The 22,103-nt window shown below is 38.2% G+C and overlaps 1 protein-coding gene across 1 annotated transcript; it reads right to left on the bottom strand.

Annotated features, from left to right (window-relative positions):
• Positions 1 to 1,029: 1,029 nt before the first annotated feature.
• Positions 1,030 to 2,242, bottom strand: LOC140513228 (olfactory receptor 4K2). Its single transcript, XM_072622710.1, has one exon. The coding sequence runs from the start codon at positions 2,228 to 2,230 to the stop codon at positions 1,274 to 1,276; it is 957 nt and encodes a 318-aa protein (XP_072478811.1). The 5' UTR covers positions 2,231 to 2,242; the 3' UTR covers positions 1,030 to 1,273.
• Positions 2,243 to 22,103: the final 19,861 nt, after the last annotated feature.

Below are 22,103 nucleotides of genomic sequence, written 5' to 3'. Positions count from 1 at the left end.
CTTCTGATTTCTTCCAAGATGTTTTCTTTCTTACTCTACCTGGCCTTCCAAAGACATTTGGCTTTTTCTTTCTTGTTTCCTTAACAGTCAGAGCAGGAAAAAAAGAAATGAACTAATAACATGTATCCCTAACTTGACTTACAATTCACAAATCTTTTTCGTATCTCATTTGATAATCACCGACAATATTTTTAAGGAACAGGTAGTATTTACTCATTATAAAGATTGAAAACCAGGCTTCATAATTTACATAGAAAGTATCAGAAGTTGGATTGCAATTTAGCTCTTCCGACTGTATGTATAATTCATTTTGAGACCTGGTAGAACACGAAGCTGGGGACCAGAGACATCCTAGGTAGATCACTAAGCCAAGACATTTTATACTTAGGATCTCTCAGTTCATATTTATGAAAGCAATTCAAAAAGAAAGTTAAACAGTAATTGTAGTATTTAACAATCAATCAATATTTTAAAAAATAAAGACAAAAGGACCTGCCACAAAATAATTAATACAAATACCCAGAGAAGCCATACAGTTCTGTGAATAAAATAGAGAAGATGTGTTCCCACCTTAAGAAATGACGGAATATATGAGCTAACTAATTGACACATATTAGGTGCTTAATAAATGTTGGTTGACTGAATAATATCAGGTTTGTTGTGTCACTAGCAAGAAAGGAGGGCAGTTCCTTTCCCCCAGTCAGCTAATTCCCTGAGACCCAACTAAACCCTCTAGATACCTGGTTTTCACCCCAGAGTGCTCTACTTTCTCACCAGCACACATGTCCTGGGGCTACAACTCTAATTTTATCTACCCAAGAGACACCTCTCGGGATTTTCTATCTTTATATCCCGAATCCTTGGTGTGGTCCCACGTATGTAGTAGGCATTTAATAAATGTTTTGCAGACAGAGAAAAGCAGAATAAATTACTGGTGTGGTATAGTCAGACTAGGGTGCTATAGTTCTCCCTCTTTTTTACCTTTCCTCTGTAATCAATAAGTAATTAAAATTCAATAACTTTACTGAAGCAAGCAGTGTAAATACATGGTATATTTTCACTTTTCTTCTACCCAAAACTCTTTTATGTATTTAAAGAGGCCAAAAAGGTTTCCTTTTTAAAGCAAACTCTCATTGTGAACATAGAGACATTTATAAACAATTACAGTATCTCCTCACAAGTGATTTGGCAATAACCATTTGAACAATAATAATACAGAAAATATGTGATTGTGATTACTTAGGGTGTCCAGAAGTGGCTTAATTTTAACTAATTAGGAGTAATGAGGTGACTGTGCTATCTTGTCAGAATTCAGATATCTGTTTTTCAGTTTTCTCATTGCTGTCTTCACCTCCTGGTTCCTCAGTGTGTAGATGATTGGATTTAGGATAGGGGTGAATATAGTGTAAAACACAGAGAGGACCTTGTCCACCAGGAAACTGCTTAAAGGCCACATGTAGATGAAGATACATGGCCCAAAGAACATGAAGACCACGATAAAATGAGCAGTGCAGGTGGAAAGTGCTTTGGAGGACCCCCCAGAGGAATGGTGTTTGATTGTTACTAGAACAATTATGTAGGAGTTAAATAAGAGGATAAAGCAGGATAGAGCAATGATGCCACTTGTGGAGATCATGAAGAGTCCTAGTACATAGGTATCTACACAGGCTAACTGGAATACCACTGGAAGGTCACAGAAAAAGCTGTCTACTTTATTGGGGCCACAGAAAGGCAAGTAAAGGGCAAATATCACCTGGCTCATTGAATGCATGATACCCACCACCCAGGAAGTCACTACAAACATAATACACACCCGGGGACTTATAATGACTGCATAGCGAAGGGGTTTGCATATGGCAATATATCTATCAAAAGACATAGTCATTAGCAGGATAATCTCAGTGCCAGTAAAGAGATGCAAGAAAAAAATCTGGGAGATGCAGCCATCAAATGAGATAGTTTTATGTCCAGTGAGATAGTCTGTAATCATCTTGGGGGTAGCAAAAGAAGCTAGAGACATATCAATAACAGAGAGGTTAGTCAGCAAAAAATACATGGGAGAATGAAGGTGGGAATCAGCAATGACCGTGATAAGTATGAGGCAGTTGCCCACCATTGTTGCCACATAAAACAAAGAAAACACCATGAAGAAGAACAGTTGGAGGTCCCAGGAACTGGAGAGTCCCAACAGCACAAATTCAGATACAGTAGATTTATTTCCTGCATCCATTGTCTCAGGGCACAGGCAAAAGGCTGTAGAAAAGAAACCAGAGATAAATAAGTAATGTTGGCATGGGAATTACAATCTCATATTTCAGATTTCGCTCTCCATAGAAAAGGAACTAGAGATAAATAAATAATTTTGTCATGGGAATGATAACCTTGAGTTAAAGACTTTAATCTACATAAATTATTAGCTTTTCTCTCACAAGCACTGAAGGACCTTCACATCCCAGGAGGAAGTCATCACATTTCCAGATATTGTCTAAATTTAGTGGAGAACAATAAACAAGTTTTTCATGTTAATGATTTTTGTTTTAAATTGCATTTCGGTTTGTTCATTTGTACCTAATTAAAAACAATATAAAACACATTTCACATTGGTGAAACTAAAGCACAACAGCATTTCTCCTTTATTGTTGATGAATTTATTGTGGTTCATTCAGAAAATAAGCACCAGGGAAAAGCAAATAAGCTCCCAAAGAAATAGAAAAATAGTCACAGGATACAGAAGAATGAGGAGCAGGAGGGGTAAAGAGGAAGGGGGAAGATAAGGGAATGGAAATAAAAAAGAAGTATTTAAACATGGCAGTTGGCAGGCACATTGGAGTGCAAGTCACCACTCCATGCTGCTTCAGTAGAATACTTTTAAGAGAATCAATGCCTGCTAAAGCCAGCTCCTTCTGCTTTGTGCTATAGATGAATGATCAGCTAGATGGTATCTGAAACTCTTCTTCTGCAGCTAAGGTTTGCTTCCCCCGTTAGCGAAAATCTCTCAGTATCAGGTGTAAAGAAGGTTGAAGAGGGGGCCAAGAATTGGCAGTTGTTTCAGTTACCACCACAGCCACTGAATACTCCCAAGGGTACTGCACTGGAGAGAGGCAAATAATGAAGATAACTGAGACACTACTTTCCTATACTCCTCAAGTATAAAGTCAAGAGAGAGGGGTGAGAAGACACAGAAAGATGTCTAGTCCAGACATTCATTATAAGCATTGCAGTCACCTTTAGTACCTGGAGTAGACAGGTTAAAAGGATGACACAGCTGACCCAAAACTTGTAGTGAGAACAAATAGGAAAGAGCAGGAAGAGGCAAAGTAGCCAGTAGTGTCTCCACAGTAACAGCGCACAGGCACAGCAACAACCTCACAAGAGTTCTTTTTTTTTTTTTTAAGAGACATATATATGCTTTTATTTCAATAACAGACTAGGTAGGCTTTGCAATATATGACAATTCTTTATTACTTGTGTGCATGTTTTTTTTTATTTATAAATTTATTTATTTAAGTTTTTAACATTTATTTCCACAAAATTTAGGCTTCCAAATTTTCTCCCCATTTCTCCTACCCCCCCCACTGCAAAATGCTGAGCATTCTAATTACCCCTATCACCAATCTTCCGTCCCTTCTTACATGCCTCCCTTCCCTTATCTCCATCTTCTCTTTGGTCCTGTTGGGCAAGATAACTTTCTGTACCCCATTACCTGTACCCCTCGTTTCCTAGTTGTATGCAAGAATAATACTCAACAGTTGTTCCTAAAACTTAGATTTCCAACTTCTCTTCCTCCCTCCCTCCCCTCCCATCCCCTTTGGGAAGGCAAGCAATTAAATATAGTCCATATCTGTGTAGTTTTGCAAATGACTTCCATAATAGTCGTGTTGTGTAAGACTAACTATATTTCCCTCCATCCTATCCTGCCCCCCCATTGCTTCTATTCTCTCTTTTGACCCTGTCCCTCCCCAAGATTGTTGACTTCTAATTGCTCTCTCTTCTCATTGCCCTCCCTTCCATCATCCCCTCCCCTGCTTATCCCTTTCTCCCCTACTTTTCTGTATTGTAAGATAGGTTTTCATACCAAAATGAGTGTGGATTTTATTCCTTCCTTTAGTCGAATGTGATGAGAGTAAGCTTCATGTTTTTTCTCTCATCTCCCTGCTTTTCCCCTCTACTGAATAGTCTTTCACTTGCCTCTTTTATGAGAGATAATTTGCCCCATTCCATTTCTCCCTTTCTTTTTCCAATATATTTCTCTCTCACCCCTTAATTTCATTTTTTAAAGATATGATCCCATACAATTCAATTCAGCCTGTGCTCTCTGTCTCTCTGTCTCTGTCTCTCTGTCTGTCTATCTCTCTCTCTCTCTCGTGTGTGTGTGTGTGTGTGTGTGTGTGTGTGTGTGTGTAATCCCACCAACTACCTAGATACTGAAAAAGTTTGAAGAGTTACAAATATTGTCTTTCCATGTAGGAATGTAAACAGTTCAACTTTAGTAAGTCCCTTATGATTTCTCTTTGCTGTTTACCTTTTCATATTTCTCTTGATTCTTGTGTTTGAAAGTCAAATTTTCTTTTTAGCTCTGGTCTTTTCATGAAGAATGCTTGAAAGTCCTCTATTTCATTGAAAGATAATTTTTCCCCTGAAGTATTATACTCAGTTTTGCTAGATAGATGATTTTTGGTTTTAGTCCTAGTTCCTTTGATTTCTGGAACATCATATTGCACGCCCTTCGATCTCTTAATGTAGAAGCTGCTAGATCTTGTGTTGTCTTGATTGTATTTCCACAATACTTGAATTGTTTCTTTCTAGCTGCTTGCAGTATTTTCTCCTTGACCTGGGAACTCTGGAATTTGGCCACAATGTTCCTAAGAGTTGGTTTTTTTTTTTTTTTTTGGATCTCTTTCAAGAGGTGATTGGTGGGATTCTTTCAATATTTATTTTGCCCTCTAGTTTTAGAATATCAGGAAAGTTTTCCTTGATAATTTCATGAAAGATGATGTCTAGGCTCTTTTTTTGATCATGGATTTCAGGTAGTCGCAAAATTTTTAAATTGTCTCTCCTAGATCTATTTTCCAGGTCAGTTGTTTTTCCACTAAGATATTTCACATTATCTTCCACTTTTTAATTCATTTTGTTTTGTTTTGTGATTTCTTGGTTCCTCATAAAGTCATTAGCCTCCATCTGTTCTATTCTAATTTTGAAAGAACTATTTTCTTCAGTGAGCTTTTGAACTTCCTTTTCCATTTGGCTAGCTCTGCTTTTTAAAGCATTCTTCTCCTCATTGGCTTTTTGAACCTCTTTTGCCAATTGAGTTAGCCTGTTTTTAAAGGTGCTATTTTCTTCAGCATTTTTTGGGTCTACTTTAGCAAGGTGTTGACTCACTTTTCATGCTTTTCTTGCATCTCTCTCATTTCCCTTTCCAATTTTTCCTCCACCTCTCTTACTTGATTTTCAAAATCGTTTTTGAGTTCTTCCATGGCATAAGCCCATTGAATATTTATTTTGGATGTTTGGGATACAGAAGCCTTGAATTTTATGTGTTTCCCTAATGGTAAGCATTGTTCTTCCTCATCTGAAAGGATGGGAGAAGATATCTGTTCACCAAGAAAGTTACCTTCTATAATCTTATTTTCTTTCCCTTTCTTGGGAATTTTCCCAACCATTTACTTGACTTTTGGATCCTTTCTCAAGAGTTGGGTATACTCTGGGAATCTGTAGTATCTCATATCCTTCTAGGAGGGACAATCAAGCACATATACTGACCTGGGAGCAGGAAGAGACTTTTGTGCACAGAATCTTATCAGTTTCCTCTCCACAGCACCTGGCCTCCAGTTATGCTGCCATTCAGTGTGAGATAAAGATCAGCTCCCTCAGGGCCTCTACACAGGGCTGAGGTAAGAATGGGCTGCTCAGTGATCCTAGGGGTTTTACGATCCAACAATGGATGCAGGCTGCTGTGGGAACTGCTTCCTGCCTTATGTGGCCTCCATGGCCGCTGCCTAAGACCAGAGCTATGGGAAGGCCCTTCTCCCTTCCCAGCTGTCACTGACTTTTGTTGCTTGTGAGTTGAGGGATCTGGGAACGTGCTGCTGCTGCTGCTGCAACTGGGGATTCTGCAACTGGGGATTCTGAGACTGGGGATTCTGCAACTGGAGATTCTGCCCTTGAGATGTCCTCCTCCAAGAGCAATGCAGAGTTGTGCAACCAAGGCTGGGCTGGGCTCTGCTCTGCATCTGGTGCAATAGAGGTTTCCCGTAGGCCTTTCAGGTCACCTTGGGCTGGAAATCTCTTCCACTCTGTTATTCTCAACTTCTGCTGCTCCAGAATTTGTTGAGAGTCCCACTCTGCAGGTATTTTATGGGCTGTCTGGGGACAGCCTGCATATGTGTGTCTTTCTACTTCACCATCTTGGCTCTGCCCCTCCTCACAAGAGTTCTTAAGTGTCTGGCAATATTAGCAACTTCAGCACCATGATAGGAGTATATCATTTTTCTCCCTGTTCCTCTAATAATTAACTATTTGGGAGAAAACAGGCCCCTAGTCTCTCCTTATGTACTCTCATCCCTATTCTCCTCAACCAAACCCCAACCATACCCTAATTCAACCTGCCCATCCCTTCCTCTGTGCCTTCTGAAATTCCAGTTTCAAAGAAAACAAACTGCCCTTCAACCTGCACCTCTTTCATTTCCACATTTTCTTTCTCTTTTTCTTTCCATGTATTCTCTCTTATGGAGACTTGTCACACCTCTGATATGCCTGGCGATCTTCATCAGCACCACTTTTACATTCTTCCCTACAATTCCTCACATCATACTCATACTGGAGGAGGAATTGGAATGCCTCTTATTCCCCATTGTCACTGCTAGACTCCCCTTTTGCTTCCTTCACTCATTAATCATTCCTTCTTTAAAAATTAGACAATTAAAATCTTCTACCCAATGAAAGTTAAGATAGCTGTTGTATCCTGAAGCTCACACCATTCTCTCTCCTTTCTCAAAGTGACCAGGGTCCACCATCCTCCTCTCTTCTCCCAACTCTTTCCCTTATACTAAGAGACTTTAATATTCATGTAGATGCTCCCTCTGATTCTCTAATTTCCCCAATTTTTTTAAGCCCCATACACTGTTCACCTTACCTCACTGACACTTAGGGATGATCACACAGTATATCTTGTCATTACCCACAAGAGCTCCACTTCCCTAATTAGGAACTCTGACATTCCATTTTCTTACCATGTCTCATCATTTTCCTTCTTTCTGTACTTCACTCCTTCCGCACCTTCTCTTTGACCTCACTTGAATTTCCTTTCCTTCTACCCCTCAATGCTTTCCTGAGCCATCACACTTATTCTGACTTCCCTTTCCTCCTTTAACCGCAACCCAGAAGTCAGACATTTCAACTCTGCACTTGTCTCTGCTCTTGCATCCCATGCCCTGTTTCCTATTTCTGCTCTTCTCTTGTTTAAAGGCAGCACTGCATCATGTCCACTACCTGCCTCCTCCACTCACTCATAAAATTCTGAACAAAGTTGGAGGAAATCTTACAACTGTGCTGCCTTGGGACATCACAAATTCATGTTGTTCAGTGTCACCTGGACCTGTGCTACAGCAAAGCAGTCCTTTTATTCTTCTCTAATTAAAACCCTATCTCATTTCCTGAAGAAAGTATATCCAATCTTATCTTCCCTCCTGAAGCCCCCACACAGCCCACCCTGTTTCAGTGAGGACTTTAATTTCTACTTCAGTGAATAAATAAATGAGACGATTTGACATTAGCTCGTTCTTCTCCTATTCTTGTCATTTCAAATACCCTACTCTTTTCTCTTTCCTCTAGTTTTTGATGAAGAGGTAGGCCTTCTCTTTTCGAAGATCATGTCCCTCTATATTTACACTTGATCCCAGGGAGATCTCCTTGTTTTTGAATCTTCAACCTCTTCCTATCAGCTGTCTCCCTGCTTCTTGCTTTCAAATATTCCTAAGTCTCTCCTATTCTTAAAATACCTTCTCTAGACCATATCATTCCTTCAAGCTATCACTTTATATCCCTTCTCCCTTTCTTAGCCACAATTTTCTACATTCACTGTTTCTACATAATCTCTCCTCTAACTCCTTTACCCTTTGTAATCTGATGTTCATTTTCACCACTCAACTGAAACTATTCTAAAATTGGCAGTGATATCTCAATTATGCAATTTAAAGTTCTTTTTTTGTTTCCTCCTCTGTCACAGTGTATCCACTGCATTTGACCTTGCTAAATTCCATCTCCTCATGTATACTCTTGTTTCTGGGTTTCCATGTTACTCATTTTACTCATTTTAATCATTTTCCTGGTTCACAAGTCTGCTTCTTCTAAGTATTCTTTGATATCTCATCATCCTTATTATACCCCCAAACTGTGACTATTCCTATGGTTATGTACTGGGCCCTCTTTTCTTCTCCACTACCCACTCAGAAACCTCAAAAGTTTTCATACCTAGATTTACATACTCAGCCTTAGTCTCTCTCCTGACCTTCAGTTTCCTATTACCAATTGAATATGTCAAACCAGATATTTTGAAGACATCTTAAACTTAATGAGTCTCAAATTTATAGCCCCTTTCCAAACTTTCATTTTTGTCAAAGAAGCACTATCTTTCCAGTGTGTGAGGTTGACAGTCTTGACATTTTCGTCACTCTCCCTAATTTCACATAGCCAATCAGTTTCCAAGTATTGATTCAGCAGTTTGGTAATAGTTACCCAGACACTCAACAAAAAAACCAAAATAATAAAAATCTTTAGAATTGGAAGAGTTAAAAAAGAATCCATGGGAAGCATAGAGGTTTTTAATCTTTTTGATTATCTGAAGTTTCTATACAAAATACTTTTCTGTAACAGAAATCTCTAACAATAAAATAGTAATTCAAATGAAATTGATATATCAATTTTAAATCCATAAAAGCATCTGATTTCATTAGATCAGATAATAATGGATGATGCCCAAATTTGACCATGGTACCTTGAGTAAATCATTATATTTGCCGTGTCTTAATCTGAGCCAAAATTAAACTGAAGTTAACTTGCAAATTAATAAATGATGAGGTATGTGTGAAATTACAATATCCTAGCTTTAGAGCTGAAAGGTACCTGAAAATCATCTAGCCCAAAGCCCTCATCATAGAGAAGAGCATACAAAAGTCTAGGAAGTCGTGACCTGCCCAATCTCATGCAGAGAGTTAGAGTAAAAGATAATATTCAAACCTATATTTTCAGAAATCAAGGTCAATTTTTTCTACCACTCCCCCCCACACTGCCTCCTGAAATCAATTACATAATTCAAGAGTCAGTACACTTTCCAAAATATCACACTTCTCCTCTGAACAGGCAGATCAGAGACAATGTATAGCTCAAACTACTAGCCATCTAATGCTCAGATTTTTCTAAGTGTAATGACTTTCTATGTCTTACTGAAGTTTGTACTTCTGGTAAAATGTAGGCATATAATAAGTATTCGATAAAGCTGAATTTAATTCACTTACCATCTCATTATTCTTGAAACAAATACAAATAGTCTTCCTTTAGAGGCCATCTAGTTTAACCTTCTCCTTGTACAGATGATGAAATTGAGGATTAGAAAAGTTAAATAATTTGCCCAGAGTCACACAGCTGATAAGTGTGAGAAGCAAGATTTGAATCTGGGACTTCTTGATTATCACTATAACCCTCTGCTGTACTCTTCCCTGGTCAGACAACATCTGGAGCACTGAGCCTAATTCTGGTTAGTACATTTTAAGAAGGATAGTGAGAGTTGGAGAATTACATTTAGAGGGTATGATCTGGATGGTGAGTCATCAAAGGTAGTGAATTGTTGGGGGGTGCACTTCAGAAGGGAAGATAAGTCATAAAATAACTTCTTCATAGGATGAGATAGGACATCAATTAGACAAGAATAAAAGAACTGCTTTGCTGTGGTGAAGGCCTAGGGGAAATTGGGTAACACCAATCTGTGATGTACCCAGGTAGCACAGTTGTAGGATTTCCTCCAACTTGCACTAGAACTTTTGTGAGTAAGAGGTTACAAGGCGTAATTCTGTCCTCAAGAGAGAAGCAGCAAAAGGACACAGGAGAAGGGATTTGAAAGCAGAGAATAATGTAGAGTTAAAATGACTAACTATTGGGCTGATAGAGCAAAAGAAGTCAGAAAATAGAAAAGTCTTCCCATTTGTTAACTAGAGAAAAGAGCACAATTTATATTGTCTATTATGGTTTACAAAATATAATAAATCATATGTTTTCTAATCCTACCTTTTCAGTTTGGAAAATTTAATTAAAAGGATTTTCATAGTATATTAGATGTCATAAATGAAGTTTCTACTAAAGAATGATAAAGCAAATTATATATACCTGGACACGAAAATATTCCCTTAAGGTTGATTTCTATTTCTTATCTTTTCTGTATTCTGTCTGCATTAAAAGTTAACCCTTGATTTTGCCCATAATTTTGACTAAAGTAGTCAAAGACTTCAGTCAATTGTAGATTCCAAGACCATGAAATGATTGAATACCATTGAAGTAAAAAGTCACACAAAAATCTTAGGTGTCTGAGAGACTTCTAATAAGTATTAAAGTCTTCTCGGCCTTTGGTACAACTGTAAGCCAAGACCATTTCTTTCACCCTTTTTTTACATTTGCCATCATGGTGCACAAGTTGTATTTTTCATGTGAGCCAGTCTTATCTATTTTCACCTACCAGTTCTGAAGCAGACTCAAAAAGAACAGCATCAGGAAAGAGAAAAGGAAACTCCAAACCAGTCATTCTTTGAAATTAATCACATTTCCACCAACAAAGCCTAATCTATTTATCTTCAATTCAGCAACAGGTTAAAACTCAGAAAACTAACGACATTTGTCAGTGACCAATAGGACAATGTTTGTGGGATGAAGTCATCTTGCTGTGGGAGTTATTAAAACATTCTTCTTTGATTTTTCCAGGGACATGGTTGCTTTGTGATTTCAAGAGAGGGCACATTCCACAAGGGATACAGATTATAAATTTATACCTAGGAAGTCATATTGTCAATAAATTTTTCTTAAATGCCTCCTATCTGCCAGTTGCTATGCTAAGTACTGGGCATCAAAAGAAAGCAAAAAAAGACCCAACTGTCACAAACTTTACAGTGTAGTGACTGAGACAACATTCAAACCATCAACAATGTATACAGAAGATATATTAGAGATAATTTCAGAAACAAAGGCTTTAAGGTTAAGGAGGAATGGGAAAGTGTTCTAGTAAAAGAAGGTAGGATTTTAGCTGATACTTCAAATAACTCAAGAAGGTAGGAAGTTGAAATGAGGAGGGAAAAGTTCCAGGTGTGTGGGAACAGACAATAAAAATGTCCATAATTTAGAGCGTCCTGTATGAAAAATGACAGGGCAGTCAGGTTGACCATAGTATACACAAAAAGGATCTTAAAGACAATCTAGATCAATCCCCCTTTTATGCAAATGAGGAAGCTGAATTTCATGAAGTTAGAGGACTTGCCTAGGTTCACACAATTAGTATGTCTAAGCAGAAGGAAGGTTTATAATTTGATCCTACTTCACCCTATTGTGTGCTCCTTTTCATAAGAGTTCCTTGCCTAAATGATCTTTGACATGAAGCATTGTCACAGAGTCCCAGGACTCCAAGAAACTCAGACAAGGACTCATTAAAGCCACAAATTAAAAGAAATTGAAAATCCCCCCACCTCTTATTTTTATTCTGTTTTTTTGGTCAATGTTTTTTGTCTTAGAAAATTTTGGTGGATGGTTTGAAGCTCTAATATTTTTCAGATAAGAAGGGTGATATCAAAGTGTAAAGAGGACTAGAATAGTCAAAGTGTAAATAATCATTTGGTCATTCAATCATTGCATAATGTTTAATGTCCATCATGATCAAGAAAAGCTGCGTTAAAAATGAAGAGGATAGAATTTCTCATCACAATATTTAAGGCCCATGGCTCTGCTATGGGTAGGATCAGACATGTATGTTCTTTTGATCTTGTGAGATGGGAAACAAAGGAGGTAGAAATGATAAAAAAGAGATATGAATGGCCTTAAGCATTATGGAGATAGCCCAAGAAAATTTAATAAGCCAAAATTTTGTGGCCTATATATATCTTGCAGGAAGGCTTTCAAGAACCATCTAGTAAGTCCCCTTGACTGGTTTATTTTACCTTGAATTCAGTTTGGATGCTATTGATTACTGGCTATCTTCTAACTACAGGCATATTTTTTCCAGTTCATAGGCATGCAGTTCAACTACAGTCAAACCATCAGCATCTCCTCCTCAAGTGTTCACAATGAAAAAAAAATATTCAGAATACTTGTTTCATTGGTACAGAGCAGAGATATCAAACTCATGCCCTCATGAACCAGATTAAAATGCCATTGGAAAATATTTAATGAAATAAAAATACAATACAGCGTGGACAATATTTGTGCTTTGCTAATTCAGTATACTTCCACAGGTATCCAATTCTATTTGGGTTTGACACAAATGGGAGAGAGAACAGAGAAAACTCCTCCTGCAAAATATAAACTGTCAATAATTCTTTGGTGACTTAAAAGTCTCAAAGTTATCCATAGAACTGAGAATTTAACTGATTTGCTTAGGAATCATAAGACTATATGAACTGGTCAGAGGCAGGACTTGAAGCCAGATTTTCCTGAATCTAAATGCAGCATTCTACTTATTGCAGTATTTTCACTTAATACTATCTCAAAAATACTTTACATGTTTTTGAAATCGCCAATTTAAAATTCTTCTTTAAGTTCCTCTTTATTCACTGCACTGACTCAGTACTAACCAGTAAATATTCAATTTCATTTGGTTCCTTTTCTGTCTTCTATACATTTTAAGCATTGACATTTTTTTTACTCAAAAGAAGTGGTTAATTCTGCATAAGACAAAATAAAATAATCTGGAAAGGAAGCTGATATCTCCCTTCTTTTCACAGTAGATATTTTAATTTTACATAACAGCTCCCATTTTTATAGTGCACTACAATTTTTAAGCACTTTCTGTAAGACACTGATTTCAAACCAAGTTAAAGTAGTTTTATTACCATTTTAAAGATGAGGAAATTAAGACTCAGAGAGCTTAAATAACTTTTACTTACTCAAGATCTTATTTCTAACAAGTGTTAGAGGGAACACTTTTATCATCGGTTAGAGAAATAGTAGGAGGTCAAATATTTCCCTGGTGTTACAATTTTTTTCAATTAAAAGAAGAATACTTTTAGTATAGTCATAGTCCTTTGACCATGTATTCCAGATACATAATCAATGTGTAAATACAAAGTATGTAACACACATATGGTAAAGTGAATTGCATAATGAGGTAATACATCACATAGCAGATTTGTTAACCATTGTAGAAAAGCAAAGATTATATGCAGATAAAAATACACGGATGCAGAATCAAGATGGCTCAATGATAATCAGCATTTTTTCTCAGCTCATCCAAAACAACTTCTCTACAATGACCTAAAAATCATTCCAAACTGTACTCTGATTGGGAAAGTCAAGAAAAAGTCACAGTGAGTTATATTTTTACAGCCCAGGTCAGCTTAAAAACATAGAAAGTGAAATCTGCAAAAGCTAGAGGGGGGCTGGCCAGGAATACAGTATGGCAGCAGTGGAGGCAGTGAAATGGAAGTTGCAGGGTTAGGGAGTTTCTTAATCCCCAGAGATGGCAAGAGGGCCAAAGTTAAACACCAAGGATACAACAACTGGGACAGAGAGATCACAGAAGTTCCAGAATCAATTCTGAGAGCAAGAATGGATGCCAGCTGGCAGCTCTGCTATTTATTACACAATTCCAGGTCACAGCACCAGGCTATAAAGGAATAGTCCTGTTCTCCAGGTGGAGAGGCATGAAATGTATATGGAATAATGAACAATTTCAAAAATCTTGGCTCTGTGGCTCTGATCCTAAGAATATAGAAGGTAGACAGTTCTAACCTTTAACCCTTATTGAAATATCCAGGGCATAAAAACAATTTTAAAAAGGGAGTATTTTAGTCACTCAACCTACATAAACTTCCAAAAGACTGAGTCAAACAACAGTGTATTGAAACTAGTTCACACACAATGCAACAAACCAATACTTAGGTTAGGAACTTGCATAGATCTGGTCAAGAGGATAGTGAGCAGACTTGTCCCAGGATTATGTTACCTAAGAATCACTGAAAACTTGTAGGCCCCCAGAATGAGCTGTGAAAACAACAGAAGGGGGCAGAGACAATATGGTGTAGCAGAAGGACAGACCTCCACTAGCTGTCCATTTATAAACCATAAAGTATCTGTAGAAAATGATTCTAAACAAATTCTAGAGCAGCAGAAGCCACAAAAAGATAGAGTGAAAAAGATTTCTACTCCAAGTAAGCTTAGAAGGTCAACAGGAAAGGACTGTCACACCAGGTTCAGAGCAGAGCACAGCCCAGGCTGGGCCATGCTACACAGACAGAACAGGACTAGATTTCAGGACATGGAATCTCGGGTAACAGCTGCAGTTCCCAGATTTCTCAACCCACAAATGCCAAAGACAGCTTCAAAGGTCAATGAGAAAGTTCTTTCTTCTGGGTGAGAGGGGTGTGTAGTCTGGCCCCAGGGCCTGTTAAGTATAGAAATGTAACTAGCTCTATAGGCAGTAGGAAGGGAAGGGGAAAGAAAACGAAGGGCAGTCTAAAAGGTAGGCAAGAAGTAGTAAAGGCAAAAGAGGAGTAAAAGGGAGGGGGGAAGAAAGAAGGGAGGGAAGACTAAAGGAAATGGTGGTCAAAAATTAGAACTCTATTCTGAAGATAAAAGTAGAAGTGAGAACTAAAAGCATAAATGCGGGTGGGGGGAAGAGGATGGAGGAAAAGGCACAGATAGTACTCATAACTGTGAATGTGAATGGGTTGGACTCTCCCATAAAACAGAGACAAATAGCAGAATGGATTAAAAAAATGTAATTCAACAATATGTTGTTTGCAAGAAACACATTTGAAACTGGGGCACAAGCACAGGATAAAGGTAAGAGGTTGCAGCAGAATATATTGTGCTTCATCTGATGTAAAAAAAACCCCAAAACAACAGGTGTAGCAATCTTAATCTCAGACAAAGCAAAAACAGAAATAAATCTAATCAAAAGAGATAAAGAAGGAAAATATATCCTGCTAAAAGGCACCATAGACAACAAAGCAATTTCATTACTAAACATTTATAGTCCAAAATGTATAGCAACGAAATTCTTAGAGGAGAAGCTGAAGGAGTTACAGGAAGAAATAGACAGCAAAACTATACTAGTGGGGCATCTCAATTTCCCTTTCCCTGAACTTGGTAAATCTAACTTCAAAATAAACAAGAAAGAAGTTAAGGAGGTGAATAAAACTCTGGATAAGGTAGACATAATAGATGTCTAGAGAAAACTGAATGGAGATGGAAAGAAATATACCTTTTCTTCTCAGCAGTACATTGCACATATACAAAAACTGACCATGTGTTAGGGCATAAAAACCTCACAATCCAGTGCAGAAAGGCAGAGATAGTTTATTCATAATTCTCAGATCATAAATCAATAAAAATTATATGTAGTCAAAGGCCATGGATAGATAAGCCAAAATTTAATTGGAAACAAAATTATCTAATCCTAAAGAATCAGCGAGTTTAGCCAAAAATCACATAAACAATCAATAACATCATTCAAGAGAATGACAAAAACGAGAGGACTTATCAAGTCTTATGGGATACTGCAAAGGCATTTCTTAGGGGAAATTTTGTGCCTTTGAATGACTGCACAAATAACATAGAGAAAGAAGGGTTCAATAAATTGGGCATTCTGCTGAAAAAAGCTAGAAAAAAGAACAAATTGAAAATCCCCAAGTAAATGCCTGTCAGGTCTAGAGGCCTAAGGGCTACCCAAGTCTTACCTTACCTATTGCAGGTCTTCGGCTGGCCAAACCAGATAAACGTATGAGAGAAGAGACTTTCCAGAGCTGAACAAGGGTTAGGCTTTATTCAGGGTCTTGGCTACATGTGCAGGGGGAATTCTTCCTGAGGAGAGAGTAATCTCCCAAGGAGGCAAAGATCTTACAGTAAGAGAATGGAAGCGGGAGAGGGAGAGGGGAGAGGGAAAAGAGAAGAGAGGAGAGAGGGAAGAGGGGCCTTCTGTCCTCTAAGGGCCCCTCAGCGCTAAGAGCGCCTTCAGGCTTTCCTGACCCTACTTAAGCTCTCCCGCTGCATAGTTTGCACGTGAATACCAGGCATGCTCTCAGCCTTTTGTTAGTCAACAACAGGTGTGCTCAGACCCCGGGCCAATCTCGAGGGCGGGGATGCTCTCCCCAGCACCTATCCCACGGAGAAGAGGCAGAGATGCACGAGATAGCCCGGGTCTCACACCTCAATTCCTAGCTGTTCCCTGGGGGGCCTCATGAGAACTCTAAGGTTTAGAAGTCCTCACTTTTACCTGCCCGAGACTGTCCACATGGAACTGCCCTTACACACCCAACAAATGCCAAATTAGAAATACTGAAAATCAAAGGAGAGATTAATAAAATTGAAATTAAGAAAAGTATTGAACTAATAAATAAAACTAAAAGTTTTTTTCATAAAAAAACCAATAAAACTAAACAACCTTGGGTCAATTTGATTAAAACAAAGAAAGAAGAAAACCAAATTACCAATATTAAAAATGAAAAGGTTGAACTAACATCTAATGAGGAAGACATTAAAACAATAATTAGAAATTATTTTCTCCAACTATATGTCCATAAACTCAACAATCTAATGAGGTGAATATTAAAAAAACACATGAATTGCCCAGATTAACAGAAGAGGAAGTTGAATACTTAAATAACCCCATCTCAGAAAACGAAATTGAATATGCCATCAATGAACAAGCCCTAGGAAAAAATCTTCATGGTCAGATGGATTTACAAATTAATTTTATCAAACATTTAAAGAAGAGTTAATTCCAACGCTAATTAGACTATTTGGAAAATGTGGGGAAGAAGGATTTCTATCAAATTCTTTTTATGATACAAATATGATTCTGATAACTAAACCAGGAAGAGCTAAAACAGAGAAAGAAAATTATAGATCTATTTTTCTAATGAATATAGTTGCAAAATATTTAGATAAGGTATTAGCAAAAAGAATAAAGCAACTAACCATGAGAATAATACATCATGATGAGGAAGGATTTATACCAGGAATACAGGACTGATTCAATATTAGGAAAGTTTTCAGCGTTATTTATCATATCAACAACAAAACTAACAGAAACCGCATGATTATCTCAACTGATGTAGAAAAAGCTTTTGACAAAAGACAAAGCCCATTCCCATTGAAAACACTGGCAAGCACAGGAATAAATGGAACTTTCCACAAAATAATAAGCAGTATTTTCCTAAAACTATCAGCAGGCATTGGAGATAAGCTAGATGCATTTCCAGTAAGATCAGGGGTGAAACAAGGATGTTCATTATCACCACTATAATTCAATATGGTACTAGAAATGCTAGCTGCAGCAATAAGAGAAGAAAAAGAAATTAAAGGAATTAGAATAGGCAAACCAAAAAGTAAGTTGTCACTCTGCAGATGATATGACGGTATACTTAGAGATTCCCAGAGAATCAAGGAAAAAACTACTCAAAATAATAAAAAACCCTTGGCAAAGTTGCAGGTTACAAAATAAACCCATATAAATCATCTGCAGTTCTATATATTACTAACAAAGCCCAACAGCAAGAGATAGAAAAAGAAAATCCATTTAAAGCTAAGGGAGACATTATAAAATATCTGGGAGTCTACCTGCCAGAACGAACTCAGGGACTATATGAATACCATTACAAAACAGTTTTCACACAAATAAAGTCAGTTCTAACTAAGTGGAAAAACCTCAGTTACTTGTGGGTACATTGAGCCAATATAATAAAAATGACAATCCTACCTAAATTAATGTACTTATTCAGTGCTATACCAATCAAACTATCAGATAATTATTATCTAGAGTTAGAAAAATAATATCAAATTTAATCTGGAAGAACAAAAGCTCCAGAAGATCCAGGGAACTAATGAAAAGAAATTCTAGAGAAGGTGGCATAGCTCTACCAGATCTCAAATTGTATTATAAAGTAGCAATCATTAAAACCACTTGGACCTGGATAAGAAATAGGGGTAAATCAGTGAAATAGGTGAGGTACTCAAGCACTGTAGTCAATGATTACAGCAATCTCCTGTTTGATAAACACAAGGACCCCAGCTTCTGGGATAAAAACTCACTATTTAAAAAAAAATTACTGGGAAACTGGATAACAGTGTGTCAGAAAATGGGCATAGACCAATGCCTTCCATCATCCACAAAAATGAAATCCAAATGGATATGTGATCTAGGTATAAAGATTGATACTATAACCAAATTAGAGGAGCGAGGTGCAGCATATTTGTCAGATTTTTAGAGAAAGGAGAAATTTTTGACCAAACAAGAGTTTGATAACATTTGATTGCAAAATGGATAATTTTAATTACATAAAATTGAAAAGTTTTTGCACAAAGAAACCCAATGCAAATAAAATTAGGAAGGAAGCAGAAAACTGGGAAAGAATTTTTGAAACTAATGTCTGTGACAAAGGCTTCATTTCTAAAATAGAGAAGTGAGTCAAATGTACAAGAATAAAAGTCATTCCCCAATTGATAAATTGTCAAAGGATAAGAACAAGCAGTTTTCAGAGGAAGAAACAAAAGTTATCTGTAGTCATATGAAAAAAATGTTCTGGGGGGCGAAGCCAAGGTGGCGGAGTAGAAAGACGCACATACACATAGCTCTGAACCCTCAACCCCCAAAACATCTATAAAAAGGAACTCACGGAGAATTCTGGAGCAGCATAGGCCACAGAACAGTGGAGCGAAGGAGATTTCTGTCCCAGGGGGAACTGCAAATCTCTCGCAAAAGGTCCGTCGCACTGCAGACGTGGAGCCCAGCCCAGTCCTGCCGCGGCCACAGCACCGAGAGGAGCAGATCTGAGCAGGCTTCAGGGATGGGATCTCCAGCGGCTGTGCGGGTCCCTCCACCCACAGGTGACGGGGGTCGGAGAGAGGGTCTCTTTGGTGGGTCGAGAGGGGTGTGGGGTGCCCCCATAACTCAGGCCCCATCGGGAGGCAACAGCGGAGGCGGGAGCAGACCGGGGCTCCCCAAGCAGGCAGGAGCCTGGATCCATTGTTGAAGGTCTCTGCATAAACCCCCTGAGGGAACTGAGCCCGTGAGGTGGCCCTGCCCCCACCTGAGCACCTGAACTTAATCTCACACTGAATAGCAGCCCTGCCCCCGCCAAAAGCTCTGAGGCTGGGAAGCAGCATTTGAGTCTCAGACCCCAAGCGCTGGCTGGGAGGATCTAGAGGCAAAGTGGGTGTGAAGAGAATACTCAGAAGTCAAGTCACTGGCTGGGAAAATGCCCAGAAAAGGGGAAAAAAAAATAAGAGTATAGAAGGTTACTTTCTTGGTGAACAGGTTTCTCCTCCCCTCCTTTCTCATGAGGAAGAGCAGTGGTCACCATCAGGGAAAGACACGGAAGTCAGGTCTTCTGTATCCCAGCCCACTCAATGGGATCAGACCCAGGAAAAGCGCAAAAAGGGCTCAGAAAATTTTGAAAATTATGTTAGAGGACTGGAGGAAAAACCGGAAAGAGCAATCAAAGACATGCAAGCAAAGTATGAACAACAGATCAGCACCCTGCTAAAGGAGACCCAAAAAAATGCTGAAGAAAATAACACCCTGAAAAATAGGCTAGCTCAATTGGCAAAGGAGGTTCAAGAAGCCAATGAGGGGAAGAATGCTTTCAAAAGTAGAATTAGCCAAATGGAAAAGGAGATTCAAAAGCTCATTGAAGAAAATAGTTCTTTCAAAATTAGAATGGAACAGATAGAGGCTAATGACTTTATGAGAAACCAAGAAATCACAAAACAAAACCAAAAGAATGAAAAAATAGAAGATAATGTGAAATATCTCATTGGAAAAACAACTGACCCGGAAAATAGATGCAGGAGAGACAATTTAAAAATTATGGGACTATCTGAAAGCCATGATCAAAAAAAGAGCCTAGACATCATCTTTCATGAAATTATCAAGGAAAACTGCCCTGAGATTCTAGAATCAGAGGGCAAAATAAATATTCAAGGAATCCACAGAATACCTCCTGAAAGAGATCCAAAAAGAGAAACTCCTAGGAACATTGTGGCCAAATTCCAGAGTTCCCAGGTCAAGGAGAAAATATTGCAAGCAGCTGGAAAGAAACAATTCAAGTATTGGGGAAATACAATCAGGAGAACACAAGATCTAGCAACTTCTACATTAAGGGATCGAAGGGCATGGAATAGGATATTCCAGAAGTCAAAGGAACTAGGACTAAAACCAAGAATCACCTACCCAGCAAAACTGAGTATAATACTTCAGGGGAAAAATTGGTCTTTCAATGAAACAGAGGACTTTCAAGCATTCTTGATGAGAAGACCAGAGCTGAAAAGAAAATTTGACTTTCAAACACAAGAATGAAGAGAAGCATGAAAAGGTGAACAGCAAAGAGAAGTCATAAGGGACTTGCTAAAGTTGAACTATTTACATTCGTACATGGAAAGACAATATTTGTAACTCTTGAAACTTTTCAGTATCTGGGTACTGGTTGGGATTACACACACACACATGCACACACACACGCACACACACATAGAGACAGAATGCACAGAGTGAATTGAAGAGGATGGGATCATATCTTAAAAAAATGAAATCAAACAGTGAGAGAGAAATATATTGGGAGGAGAAAGGGAGAAAGGAATGGGGCAAATTATCTGTCATAAAAGAGACAAGCAAAAGACTTATTAGTGGAGGGATAAAGAGGGAAGGTGAGAGAAAAACATGAAGTTTACTCTCATAACATTCCACTAAAGGAAGGAATAAAATGCACACTCTTTTTGGTATGAAAACCTTTCTTACAATACAGGAAAGTGGGGGATAAGGGGATAAGCAGGGTGGGGGGGGGGATGATGGAAGGGAGGGCATGGGGAGAAAGGAGCAATTTGAGGTCAACACTCATGGGGAGGGAAAGGATCAAAAGAGAATAGAAGTAATGGGGGACAGGATAGGATGGAGGGAAATATAGTTAGTCTTATACAACACAACTATTATGGAAGTCATTTGCAAAACTACATATATTTGGCCTACATTGAATTGCTTGCCTTCCAAAGGGAAGGGGTGGGGAGGGAGGGACGTAAAGAAGTTGGAACTCAAAGTGTTAGGAACAACTGTTGAGTACTGTTGTTGCTACTAGGAAATAGGTAAAGGTGTATAGAAAGGTGTATAGAAAGTTATCTGGCCCTACAGGACAAAAGAGAAGATAGAGACAAGGGCAGAGAGGGATGACATAAGAGAGAGCAGATTGGTCATAGGGGCAATTAGAATTCTTGGTGTTTTGTGGGGAAGGGGACAAAAGGGGAGAAAATTTGGAACCCAAAATTTTGTTAAAATGAATGTTAAAAGTTAAATAAATGAATTTAAAAAAAAAAGAAAAAGAAAAAAAATGTTCTAAATCACTACTGATTAGGACATGCAAAGCAAAACAACTCTGAGGTATCACATTACACCTCTCATATTGGCTAACATGACAAAACAGGAATAAAGCCAATGATGGAGATCTGGGAGAGTTGGGACACTAATTCATTGTTGGTGAAGTTGTGAGCTGATCCAACCATTCTGGGGAGTAATTTGGGACTATGCCCAAAGGACTACTGAAATGTGTATATCCTTTGACCTAGCTTTATCACTTCTGGGACTGTATCATAAAGAGATCATAGAAACGTGACAGGGTCCCACAAGTACAAAAATACTTACAGATGCTCTCTTTTTGGTGGCCAAAAACTGGAAATCAAAGGGATGCCCATCAATTCGGGAAGAGCTGAATAAATTGTGACATATGAATGTAATGGATACTACTGTGATTTAAGAAATGATGAACAGGAAGACTTCAGAGAGGACAGGAAGGACTTAAATGAATTGATGCTTAGTGACAGGAGCAGAACCAGGAGAACTTTATTCATAGCAACAACCACAGTGGGCT

The sequence above is a fragment of the Notamacropus eugenii genome, chromosome 7, assembly GCF_028372415.1.
Source record: "Notamacropus eugenii isolate mMacEug1 chromosome 7, mMacEug1.pri_v2, whole genome shotgun sequence".
NCBI classification, from domain to species: domain Eukaryota; kingdom Metazoa; phylum Chordata; class Mammalia; order Diprotodontia; family Macropodidae; genus Notamacropus; species Notamacropus eugenii.
The sequence above is the reverse complement of the archived record's forward strand: the minus strand, read 5'-3'. Positions and strand labels throughout refer to the sequence as shown.